At 45.9% G+C, this 12211-nt stretch overlaps 1 protein-coding gene across 1 annotated transcript; it reads right to left on the bottom strand.

Annotated features, from left to right (window-relative positions):
- Window positions 1–10030: 10030 nt before the first annotated feature.
- On the bottom strand, window positions 10031–10645 carry LOC127215232 (single-stranded DNA-binding protein, mitochondrial-like). The gene is given in 2 exon segments (XM_051175630.1): window positions 10031–10503; window positions 10506–10645. Coding segments are annotated over 2 exon segments (444 nt in total). The 5' UTR covers window positions 10585–10645; the 3' UTR covers window positions 10031–10138.
- Window positions 10646–12211: the final 1566 nt, after the last annotated feature.

Below are 12211 nucleotides of genomic sequence, written 5' to 3'. Positions count from 1 at the left end.
CAAGTGAGCTACCACAGAACTACACCTAGAATCCCAATCAAGTAGTTTATTTATTTATTTTTGGTTTTTCAAGACAGGGTTTCTCTATGTGGCTTTGGAGGCTGTCCTGGAACTTGCTCTGTAGACCAGGCTGGCTTCGAACTCACAGAGATCCGCCTGCCTCTGTCTCCCTAGTGCTCGTGTCTCAATCTCCCGAGTGCTAGCATTACAGGCATGCCTGCATTGTGTCTTGAAGTGATATCTGACTGGATAATGAGGCGTGAGTGTGAGCAGTGGAAATCTGTTAGGGGGAGACAGTACCTGTGGTGGTCCTCAGACCGCAGGCACCATGAGTCATGTTGTAGTGAATAAGTGGTCTGCTGGCCCTGTACACACACCCATGACCAGGCCACAGTTTGGACCAAGTGTCTTGTTTTGGTGTTGGTGGGAACACAGCAGGAGCTGCAGTGACTCGTCAGGCAAAAGGGGGTGACTTATTTAGAGACAGATGGACAGTGTGACACTGGGCTGGCATTCATCTGCATGACCCCACCCTCAACCTCCCCCCTCCAACCCCCGCACTCCCCCCACCCCCCACCCCCCACCCCCCGTGTCCCCATAAACGTTATCTCTGGCTTCCCTGACTGGACAGAAACTGAAAGTGCTCTGATAATAAGCACTCTCACTAAGTGACGATAAGATAAGAGCGTACTCAGGACGCTGCAATTAAGCACACTGGGGTAGTCTGCCCTTCGGGGGAACTGCTTCAATGCCAGAGCACACACTGGATCTGAAAATTGTAAACGGAGAGCTCAAAGGCCAAGAGTGCTTCCAAATCTTCCAAAGGACCCGTTTGGTTCCTAGCGCCCACGTGAAGTACCTCACAAGCCCCGTAATTCCAATCCCAGGGCATCTGACACCCTCTTCTGAGCTCTGGACACCCACACTCAGAATCATAGAAATAAATCTTAAAAAAAAAAAAAGATTGTGAATAGAAAGGGCAAATAAAATAAAAATTGTCTCATTGGACATTTTGAACCCCAGCTCACACATATACAAACACATTTACATACATAGCCATGCATGCACATACATATATACAAACACATACATACACACATACCCAAATATGAGTACATGTGTGCATTCCCGGTGCGTGTACACACACACACACACACAGGCTCTCTACTGCAGGGGATGGGGGAAGCCCTGACTGAATGAAGTCATTAGTGAATGTGTGCTGTCGTGATGTGGGCACAACCGTGCCAAGGACTCTCATGCATCAGACCAATGGGAATGGCATAGCTTTCCTGGTGGGGCTCAGAGGGATGGCAAAGCCTCCCCCATCGCGCCCCCCCCCCCCCCGGTCTGAGTGTGAGCATGTGACCAGTGTGTGCAAACACAGATCCCTCCTCCCAGACCTGCTACTGAGACGAGCTGACCCCTCCCTGCCTACTCTTCCCGACATGAGCACTGAGGTTCCGGGTTTTATTGGTAATAGGCCACCCAGTCAGCATATGCATCCCCCACCCCTCCACCCCAGCTTTTTACACACGTGTGTGTGTGTCCTTTATTCATTTCCTCACCACCCCAAGTCAGGGTTCCAGACCCACACTTCTCAGAGCATGGCGCTCCACTAGTTCAAATATGTGTGCGTTCCAAGTTCTAATGGATCGACTCATTTTTAAACTTCGTGATGGCTTGAGAGCTATGCTCTCTCAGGAGAAACTACACTTGTACGTTATCTTTTCCTGTCCTAGAGATCTGCTGTGTGATAGCTGTGTGTGCTGTGTTAAATATGTGGGGCTTTTTAATGTTTTGTTTTGAGTTATGAAGTTCAGTTTGCAATGCATTTGTTGGGAGGTAAGTCAAAGGAGCTTCTATACACATAAAGTAGGTTTATATAAGTCTATCCAGATAATATGTACTAATATGCACTACTTTTCAAAATTAAAATGGAGGCTATATGTCTATCAGGGTGGTCTCGAACTCATGAACCTTTATGAGTCCAGTCCCTTCACCCCCCCCCCCCCGGTTGCTGAGACTAGGGGCTGTGCATTGTACCGGCTAATCTAGTTTAAAAGTCCACTGACTGATCATGTTCAACTCCATCTGTGAAGTTCCTTCACAGCAACACCTAGACTGGTGTCCAGTTAAGTCACCATACTGGGGCTGGGGAGATGGCTTAGTGGTTAAGAAACTATTCTTCCAGAAGTCCTGAGTTTAATTCCCAGCCCCCCACACGGGAGCTCACAACAGTGTGCTCGTCTGGCCTGAAGGGATACATGCAGACAGAACACGTATACGTACATAAATAAATCTTTTTTTTTAATCACCATGACAGCCAAGTTAGGTTGAGAATGCAAGTGCCCTACCTGGTAGGATAATGATGATGGTTGGAGGTGAGGTCCTTTCTCACAGTGCTAGAGAGTAAGGAACTATGACTGTAAGAAGGCGAAACTCCGCTGCAATCCCAGCACTTGGGAGGCTGAGACAGAAAGATCCCTTTTTAAGCCCAGCCTCGTCCACACAGATTGAGAAAAAGCCAAGAAGCTGGAGCTCTCAGCTCAGGACACAGGAGAAGATGAAGCAGAGAAGAACTAGCTTTCACGAATGGACTTTATAGGAGAACAGTCATCATAATAAAATAAGTTAAAGGGACTGAAATGTACCTCAGTAGTGGAGCGCCTGCCTAGTAAAAGTAGCAAACGATCATTGGGAAATTGTTCAATGAATTGGGGGTTTAAGTACAAATTTTAAACCCAGATGGGATACTCAGTCTCATTTGGGAGAAGTAACTGCTGTTAGCTATTTGGGGTGTATCATCCAATTTTTCTTTTCAAAATGCCTGTCTTAGTTGGGTTCCTATTGCTGTGATGAACACCATGACCAGAGCAACTTGAGGAGGAAAGGGTAATTCTGCCTTACACGCTCCGGTCACTGTCGGTCTTGAAACTCAGGCAAGAACTCAAACAGGGCAGGAACCTGGACGCAGGAGCTGATGCAGAGGCCATGGAGGAGGGTTGCATGTTAGAGAATATGGCTGACACCTCTGGGCCTGTGGGCGTCCCAATTCTGAATTCTAAATTAAGGCATATTTGCCAGCTTGTCACATGCAGGGCCAGAAAACCACACATTTCCTGTCAAAGCACAGCCTCTCTCCTAGAGCCCTGTCAGCGGGAGGCCACCAGGTCCAGGGAGGAGGGCACAGAATGGAACCCACTAGTCAGCTCCTCCTCCAGCTGGCTGACTGGGTTGCTGGGAGAGCCAGTAGTGTTAGGTAGTTACAGTTCCTTCACAGGAAAAGAAACATTTTCCAGCGGGGACAACCACTGTTAAGTTCACCATGGTTTCTAGATTAAAACTGCTGCGTGTTTTTAGGATAACTGTGTATGGTTTTTAGGATAACTGTGTATAATCGAATGGCAACATTCAGAGCCTACATTCTGCCCCTTTATCCCCTTCCCACTTGTGAGATACACCCTTCCAATAAGCCTTATCTCTTTCTAACTCCAACCCTTAAGTACAAAACCTGAAGTCTCATCTAAATCAGATGGGAATAGGAAGTAAATAATAAATCGTGAAGGAGTGAGGCTCTAAGCATGGTTCATCCTGAGGCAAATTCTCTTTCCAACTGAGAGTCTGTGGAACTAACGTTATCTCTTTGTAAAATCCATGGGTGTGGTAGGCATAGGACCCACACCTCCTTTATTAACAAGGAGAAATCAGAAAGAAGGTAACAGATCCCAAGCAGCCAAAAAGATAACAGAGTAAACAATACTAAACCAAAGCTGGAAGTCTCCTTTGACTCCAAGTCCCACTCACTGTGGCCTCTGTGTAGGGAGTTGGCTCCCCAAGGTGTTGTGCAACACACGCAGCCACGAAGTAGCTGTCGTGGGTTGGAGTCTCTAGGAAGTATCAGAATATTGTGCCTGCGGTGGTTGCGGGCTAGCATTCTCCACGGAGAGTTCCTGGTCGTGGGAACAGCCCCATCCACGCAGGATGCTACAGTAGGCATCACTCTGGGGTTGAGGGCTAGCATTCTCCACGGATAGTTCCTGGTCGTGGGAACAGCCCCATCCACGCAGGATGCTACAGTAGGCATCGCTCTGGGCTGTCTGATACAGCTGTGAACATCTAGGCGGAGACAACTTTGTGCCAAGCTTACAAACTCTGTGCACCTGCAGAGAGTTGCTCTCCAGAGTCTCCGCCCAACCACACCTAGCACACTCAAGCCTAAGCTGTGGCTTAGGTCAGCCAAAGAGCACTGTGCTGGAATGAAGGGCAGAACTCCAAGGTGTGGGGCAACAAGTTCACGGACAGAGAGCCCTGTCTAGTCCCCCCAAATCACTCCGCCTCCCTAGAGCTCTGGGCTTAAGTGGGGCCGCTTGTGAGATCCCAGCAATGAACCAGGCATGCCTGAAGTCCCACACACTTGGAAAGTTTAGGTAGTGAGTGAGCAGGGAGGAGGGGTACTTAATCCCAGGAGTTTGGGACCAGCCCGGACAACATGGCAAGACCTTGTCTCTAGAAAATCACAAGTAAATGTCCTGAAATGTCTTTGGAGTGTTTCCCTTGAACTGAAGAATAACAGAATGACACCTGGCTTTCTTCCGTTCCCATCCTCCCTATTTCTCGTGCATGTGGGAACACATCTCTGCTCAAAAACACAACTTCTTTAATTCTGTACCAGCTGAAAGGCCTTCGGATCTCGGAGTTGTGGGTCTTTTTTATTATTATTATTATAATTTCCATTGTTACATCATTTTTTGGAGCCAACAACAGAGGTCATAGTCATAGGTCTTCATTCTACCCCTGGATGTCCCCTCCAGTGCTTACCATCTTGAAACTCTTCCACTTTATTGTGTGGGATGACTGTGAACGCAGGCTCAGTATCACACATCTCGTGAGCAAAGACTTCCCTGAGCCTGTGGAACTTGACAGGGGAAAGGAAAATCCAAACTAATTCTCTCTCCAGGAATTTTCAGAGTGTGTAGGACTTTTGGTTTGGGATAGTTACATTTGCCTTTTCTTTATTACCCCTCCACACACACCACCACCACCACTTTATTTAAGGGTTAGAATGTCTATATTACAGAGCCTTCTGCTCAATAGAAGATGCAGGTGTCCTTTACCCACATCCCAGGCGATGCCACACCTTAGTTGCTAAAGAACCTGCTGCTGGGAACCGTCGGCAACTCCCCATCTCACACCAGATTACAAGCCTGTCAAGTTAAGCAACACGGGCTTCACACAAGAGCCCTGCATACAGATGAGTTATGACTAACTTTTATGTAGGTCACCAAGATATACGGAAGGGAAATGGGTGAGTACAACAGGGATGACTCCTCCCATAAAACTCCTGCACTGGGATTTGAGGGAATAAAGCAAGACTACTTGGAGAATCAAAACTAAAATTATCACAATGTTTTGTTCAAATAATTGTCTACAAAAGTTGTTGGGATTTTTGTTTGTTTTGTTTTCTTAAGAGAAGGTCTTGTTATGGGGCCTAGGTTCTTCTTGCCTCAGCCTCCCATGTGCTGGAATTACAGGCTTACGCCACCACCATGTACGCCACCACTGCAACCGGCCCACAACCACTTTGTGGGTGGAGACCAGAGGTTGGCCTTGGGTGTCTTCCCCAATTGCCCTCCACCTTATTTATTTATTTAGTTTTGAAATAGGCTCTCTTTTTGAGCCTGAAGCTTACTGATTTTGCCATTGTGTCTGGTCAGCAAGAACCTGGGATCCTATGACCACCTTCCCTGAAATGGGATTGCTAGCATGACGACTTCTCATTCCTAGATTTAATGCGGTGTCAGGAATACAAACTCAGGCCTTTACGTTTTTATTGCAAGTAATTTACCAGTAGCTCCATCTCCCCAGACCCATAATTAATTTTTTAAAAGGTTAGGGGCTGGAGGCTCAGAGGTTAAAAGCATAAGGCTGCTGCTCTTCCAGAGGTCCTGAGTTCAATTTCCAGCAACCATATCCATCTATAATGAGATCTGATGCCCTCTTCTGGCATGCAGGCACACAAGCAGACAGAACACTGTATACATAACAAATCAATAATCCTTAAATAAAACAAAGGTTAATTTGGAAAGTTAGAATAACAATATTTGCAAGTTGATGAAAAATGTTCAAGCAAACCTAGAAAAGATTATGTTGAATGAGGTAATCCAGACCCAGAAAGACAAATGCCGAGTGTCCTGTCATCTGTGGTTCTAGGGCTTCTATTGCTGTGGAGAAACACCATGACGACAAGAACTCTTACAAAGGGAAGTATTTGATTGGGGTGGCTCACTTGCAGTTCAGAGGATCAGTCCGTTATCATCATGGCAAGGAGCCTGGCGGTGTGTAGGCAGACAGGTTGCCGGCTACATGTCTATCAGGAGGCAACAGGAAGTACACTGAGTGTCACACTGAGGAAAGCTTGAGCAAAAGAGACCTCAAAGGGCACACTTCCTCCAGCAAGGCCACTCCTACTTCAACTAGCTACACTTCCTAACAGTGACACTCACTTTGGGGGCCACTGCCTTTCACCCGCCACAGGTCCCTAGTTCCAAATCTTCTGATGTGAGTCTATAACCTGGAGCGACTGCTCAAACCAGGAAAGTAATAATGGGACCGTGGAGGTAGAGGGCACTGGAGAGGGGACTGAAGAACACAAGTAACATAAAAGAGAGAATGGTAAAGATGGAGGCACCTCACTGAGCAGGGGGGGTGCATCCACACAGAAGGAGGAGGGGAATGACACTAAGGACGTTTGAAAAGGCCATAGGTAATCACAGCGTTTTTTACTTACCTAAAATTATACAAAATAAACTTAGGTGAGTATGTGTGCGATGCACACACACACACACACACACACACTCACACACACACACATTTAAGTAAAGTACCCACCCCCAAGATCCATAAAATACCTAACAAAAACCCTAGCTAGCGCCAGGCATGAGAATCCACCTTTGAGGTTAGTCGGGCATACGACAGACTCCGAAAACAGTGTAGGATATTCTATCGCCCTTAGTTGCCTCCCGGAGGTTGGAATTAAGCCACTATTTCTGAAGACATCTGCCTTTCAGACACAGGACTCAAGCTATATCTGACCTGGGAGCTTCCTCCATGAAGACCACCTTTCTTAGTACCAGAAGTCACTATGTAAACTGCAGAGGTTTACACAAGTTACACAAGTACTGTTGTGATGTCTATGAACCACAAGGACCAGTACAGCAAGATAACCCTAAGTCACTTATAGCTTGGTAGTAGTTAACTGCTGTCTAATTGGACTTAGAGCCTGCTCAGTAGAAGGGAAATCATGCCAGTACTGAAACCTAACCAACTACTTAGTCACAGAGGAGAGTCCACTCCCAACACTTCACTAAACTAGCAAAATTCCTAACTGCATTCTAAATACTAACCCTTATACCACAGATAAGTATCGTTGCCATCTCTCTTTAAAAAGGCTTTGCAAAAGATAGAGCCCATTATAAAACAAAGCAAAATAAAACAAACAAACCACTGCTGTCAAAATGCACAAGAGCAAACTGATCCACAGGTACCCTGGTCAAAATAGGTGCATCCACAACACAACTCCTTTAATCCTAGCACTTGGGAGGCAGAGGCAGACAGATTTCTGTTTCAGGCCAGCCTGGTCCACATAGTAAGTTCCACAATAGTCAGGGCTACATAGAGAAACCATATTTCATAAAAACAACAAAACAAAACAAACAAAAACAGGCTACAATACAACTCCCGCCCCCGAAGGCTCAGGAAACATCATGCAATAGGGGGCTGAAAGCCTCTGAGTACCAAGGGACCCAGAAGTCTTCTGTGAGAATGTATCTCCTAGAAATGACAAAGAAGCTACACTCTCATGATGCATCAACAATATGACTGTCAAAACAAGATGTGTGCAATAACAACAGAACACCAATGGATACGATAATGTGGAAGGGCAGGGCACCCTTACAGGGCCCCACAGGAACTACAGGCAGCTAAGGACTACTAAGAGAGGGAAAACCAGTCCTCCACGGAAAGAGCCCCTAATTGGTTACCCAATATCTAGCAATAAGCCCTAAAATCATATACACACAAACACCACCAAGTGGGCTCAGCAGGTTGTATTTGTTTATTTACGCTTCTATATACACATTTGAAAACACAACTAAAGAAAAAATGTGAATTTGAGATGGAGCAAGGGCAGAACATGGAGGAGGAAGTGGGAAATTATGTAATTTTACTTTAGTTAATTGACTAATTTAATTAATTTCTTTCTTAAAGTTGAGCTTTAGAGGGCTGTGGATGTAGTTAGGGGTGCAGCACTTCCCCTGAATTTAATCCATGGTGCAGCAAAAACAAATAAGCAAATCTACTAATCAATTAATTAAAGCAATGACTGGATAAACTGAAGTGAACGAATGTTATCGTTCTTAGAAAAGTATTTAAAAGTTTTTAAGATTTATTTTTAGGTCCAAGACAGTGACAGCAGCAGAGTGTGCATCCTGGCATCTCTATGGCTGGTGCACCAGCCCAGGAAGAGGCATTAAAGTCACCTTTCTACATACCGAATGGTGACCGTTACACCATTTTCCACCGCTTTGCTTGCGGAAGGAGATGGCTTAAATAAATCATTTAAACTTGCCAGGCAGTGGTGGCACACACCTTTAATCCCAGCACTTGGGACACAGAAGCAGAGCATTTCTATGAGTTCAAGGCCAGCCTAGTCTACAGAGCAGGTTCCAGGACTGGCTTCTTAGCTACTGAGAAACCCTGTCGTGAAAGAAAAAAAAATCATTTAAACTGTGCCTTGTGCCTGAGTGTGGATGGAAGTTTCTGTTCCACCTGGTCCTGCTGTTTATTCCCAAATAAATACACAGAGGCTAATATTAATTGTAAGTTGTTTGGCCGATGGCTGAGGCTTCTTATTGGCTAGCTCTCTCTTAAGTATTAATGATTACCTATTAATCTACATATCTCCCTCCGGTCTTGGCTTACCGATGATGCCCAGGCCTCTTGCTTCCTTGGCAGCTACATGGCGTCTCCCCGGTGACTCACCCTCTGAATTCATCTTCCCAGAATTCTCCTGGTCTGGTAGCCCCACCTCTACTTCCTGCCTGGCTACATCCTGTCTGTCCATTGACTGACAGCTTTATTCATTAACCAATAAGAGAAACATATATTCAGAGCACACAGAAGGACATCCCCCATCGCTTGCGTCTATTGCTGTGAAGAGACACCATGACCAAGGCAAGTTTCATGAGCAAGCACGGAATTGGGGGGCTTGCTTTCAGTGCCGAAGGTTCAGTCCACCATGGTAGCAAGCATGAGAGGTAAATACTAACCCATAGGAGAGAAGAGCACTGGACCCGTGGTCGACCTTTCAAGCCTCAAAGCCCACCCCAGTGACAGGCTTCCTCCAGCAAGGTCACACCTCCCAATCCTAACCCTTTCAAAAAGCTGCACTGTGGTGACTGAGCTTTCAAATATATAAGTATGGGGGCCGTTATTCTTACTCAAACGGCCACAGGAGGTCAGCGGGCATCAGATCCCCTGGAACTGGAGTTGATGGTTGTGAGCCACCATGCCAGTGCTGGAATGAAACTCAGGTCCTCTCCAAGAGCAACAAATGCTCTTAAAGGCTGGACCACCTCCCCAGCCCTGTTACATTCCGTAAGGATAAATGGAAGAGTATCTTCGTGAATGGAAATTTTTTCAAAATTTTGCTCTGGGTATTAAACTTAGTAAACAATACTTTAACTTCCTTATTCAGCATAAAGAAGTATTAAATAGCTACTCATAAAATTCTCATTTTTAATTACCATGGCAGAAATAATTTACTTTCTACCATGGTGATAATTTTCATTACTATCTTTCTTCTATAAGTATTTAATAATTATAAATGGTGTCACCAACATACACATAGTTTTTGTCCTGGAACTAGCTCTGTAGACCAGGATGGCCTGGAACTCACAGAGATCTGCCTGCCTCTGCCTCTTGCATGCTGGGACTAAAGGTGTGTACCACCAATGCCCAGCCAAACATAGAATTTTTTTTTATATAAAACTTTTTAATCTTTATCTTTAAACTATAGACTATACATGATTTGGGAAGGAGGCTGTACCAATACCAAACAATGATCAAGGACTCATCCGTTCTATGCCTTTTCTTTTATCTGGTCACTCAGAAATATAATGTTATCAGCTATGATTGTTGTAGCTTGCCGCCTCACGTTGTTTTTATCCATGTATTCACCATAATCCACTTTCCCTTCCACAAATATGCGAGCCCCCTTTTTCACATACTGGTACGCCACATCTCGGAGGCCTGGTCGGAACACTGAGATCCTGTGCCACGTTGTCTTCTGACTGACGTCACCCATTTGGCACACTTCGCTGTCTCCTGACCGCCACATCTCATTTGTTGCCAGGGAAAATATTGTGACCGGGTTTTTTCCTTCCACCTGCCTCATGACAGGGTCCTGACCTACTCGCCCAAGTAACTGAACACGGTTCATGGATCCTCAAGAACCAAGCTGCTGGCCACTTCGGACTCACGTCTTACAAACTGATGGAACACCTGGAACACAGGTCTTCGAAACATGACTTCGGATTTTCTCACAATCTAACCTTTAGGCTTTTCCGCTAGCACAGGGCTCGAACCCGCGCGGAATGGGGTCCGGGTCCCCATTAACGCCGGGCGCGCCCCGCCCCGCCCCGCCCCGCCCCGTCCGGGGCCGCCTGGTCCCTGCAGCTGACACAGCCCGGCGCTCGCACCTCCTCCCTCCCAGCCACTCACCGGACGCGCCCAAACATAGAATTTTTATATCAGAATTGAATTTAAATTTGCTTACAAAAAATAAGCACTTTTTTAAAATTGTTTTTTAATTTTTGTTTTTTAAGTCAGGTCTCATTCTAGCCTACCTGGAAATGACTCTATAGGCCAGACTGGTCTTGAACTCATGGTAATCCTCCTGCCTCAGTCTCCCAAGTGCTGGAATTATAGGCATAAGATACCATATTCAGCAAAAGCCATTTTATTTATACATGTATTTATTATTAACCTTTTATATTTTTGAAATAGGGTCTTCCTATACAGCCCTCGCTTATATTTTAAAAGTTATTTTACCTTATTTGTGTGTGTGGCAAGAATAGCTTGATCAGTTAGATATTAGATATTGAGCTATTGAAGGTTCTTGATCAGTTACCAAGAGTCCAGGTGCTTCCAGAATAAGTGGAAGTTTGGGGTGGTCTACTCAAACCTGTTGCCTGAATAGCTGTTTCCTTTAGCTCTATACAAGTGCTTCCTGAGTGAGGTAACTCACTCCATAGTGATGGCTCCTTGCTTCAACTCTCCCAATTATTATCTTTCTCAAACAAGAGTGGCATGCGAGATTGAGCCAGAGCAGGGGTTAATTCTTCACTACTGTTGTTGTGTTGGCCCATTTGTGTGTTTGGGTTATAAAAAGCTTCCAGTGAGATGATTCAATAGTTAGAGGAGCTTGCTGCCGAGCCTGATGACCTGAATTTGAACTCGACTCGGGGTTTCACATGGCGGAAAGGGAAGTCTCACTTCCACGACAGTGCCGTGGCAAGCCCACCTCCCATAATAGATCCGTTGGCCCTTTCCTTCTTACCGCCTCCCAGTTCAGAATGCTTGCATCTCTTAACAGCCAGCACCCGCTTAGATCTGCAGTTCGGCTCAGCACACTCAAGCCTCAGCACAATCTTCTTTGTAGTTTTAGCCTTTTTGCGGAAAATAGGCTTAGTCTGCTCACCATATCCACTGTTTCCTCTCATAACGCTGCTTTCCCTGGTCGTACAAAGAGTCCTTGCCCTTCTGGTACTGCGGCACTGTATGGGGCCGGGGCTTGCCACATTTCTTGCAGAACGTCCAGCGGGTCTTAGGAACGTTCACCATATTGGCGGGAGCGATATTAGCACAGAAAGAGGCAATGGCAGCCACGGTCGTAATCAAACGTTTAAATCACATTTTCTTTCTGCATTTACTTGATCCAGGCCCATCCTCCTTATTTTAAGGAGATGTGTTTTGGCCGTGTGTGTCTGTGTGCACAGGCTCACCTGTGCACATGGAAGACAGCCTGGGATTGCTTCGCGCCTCCTTCCGCCTGCCAGGTGCATCCTTGCTGGCTAACACCTTCCCCACAGCCACCCCTTGCCCCAAGGGCTTTGCTATGCAGAGTTAGGCCCTTACAGTGTAGAAAGCCATG

This window comes from Phodopus roborovskii, unplaced genomic scaffold (assembly GCF_943737965.1).
Source record: "Phodopus roborovskii unplaced genomic scaffold, PHOROB, whole genome shotgun sequence".
In the NCBI taxonomy this organism is placed as follows: domain Eukaryota; kingdom Metazoa; phylum Chordata; class Mammalia; order Rodentia; family Cricetidae; genus Phodopus; species Phodopus roborovskii.
The sequence above is the reverse complement of the archived record's forward strand: the minus strand, read 5'-3'. Positions and strand labels throughout refer to the sequence as shown.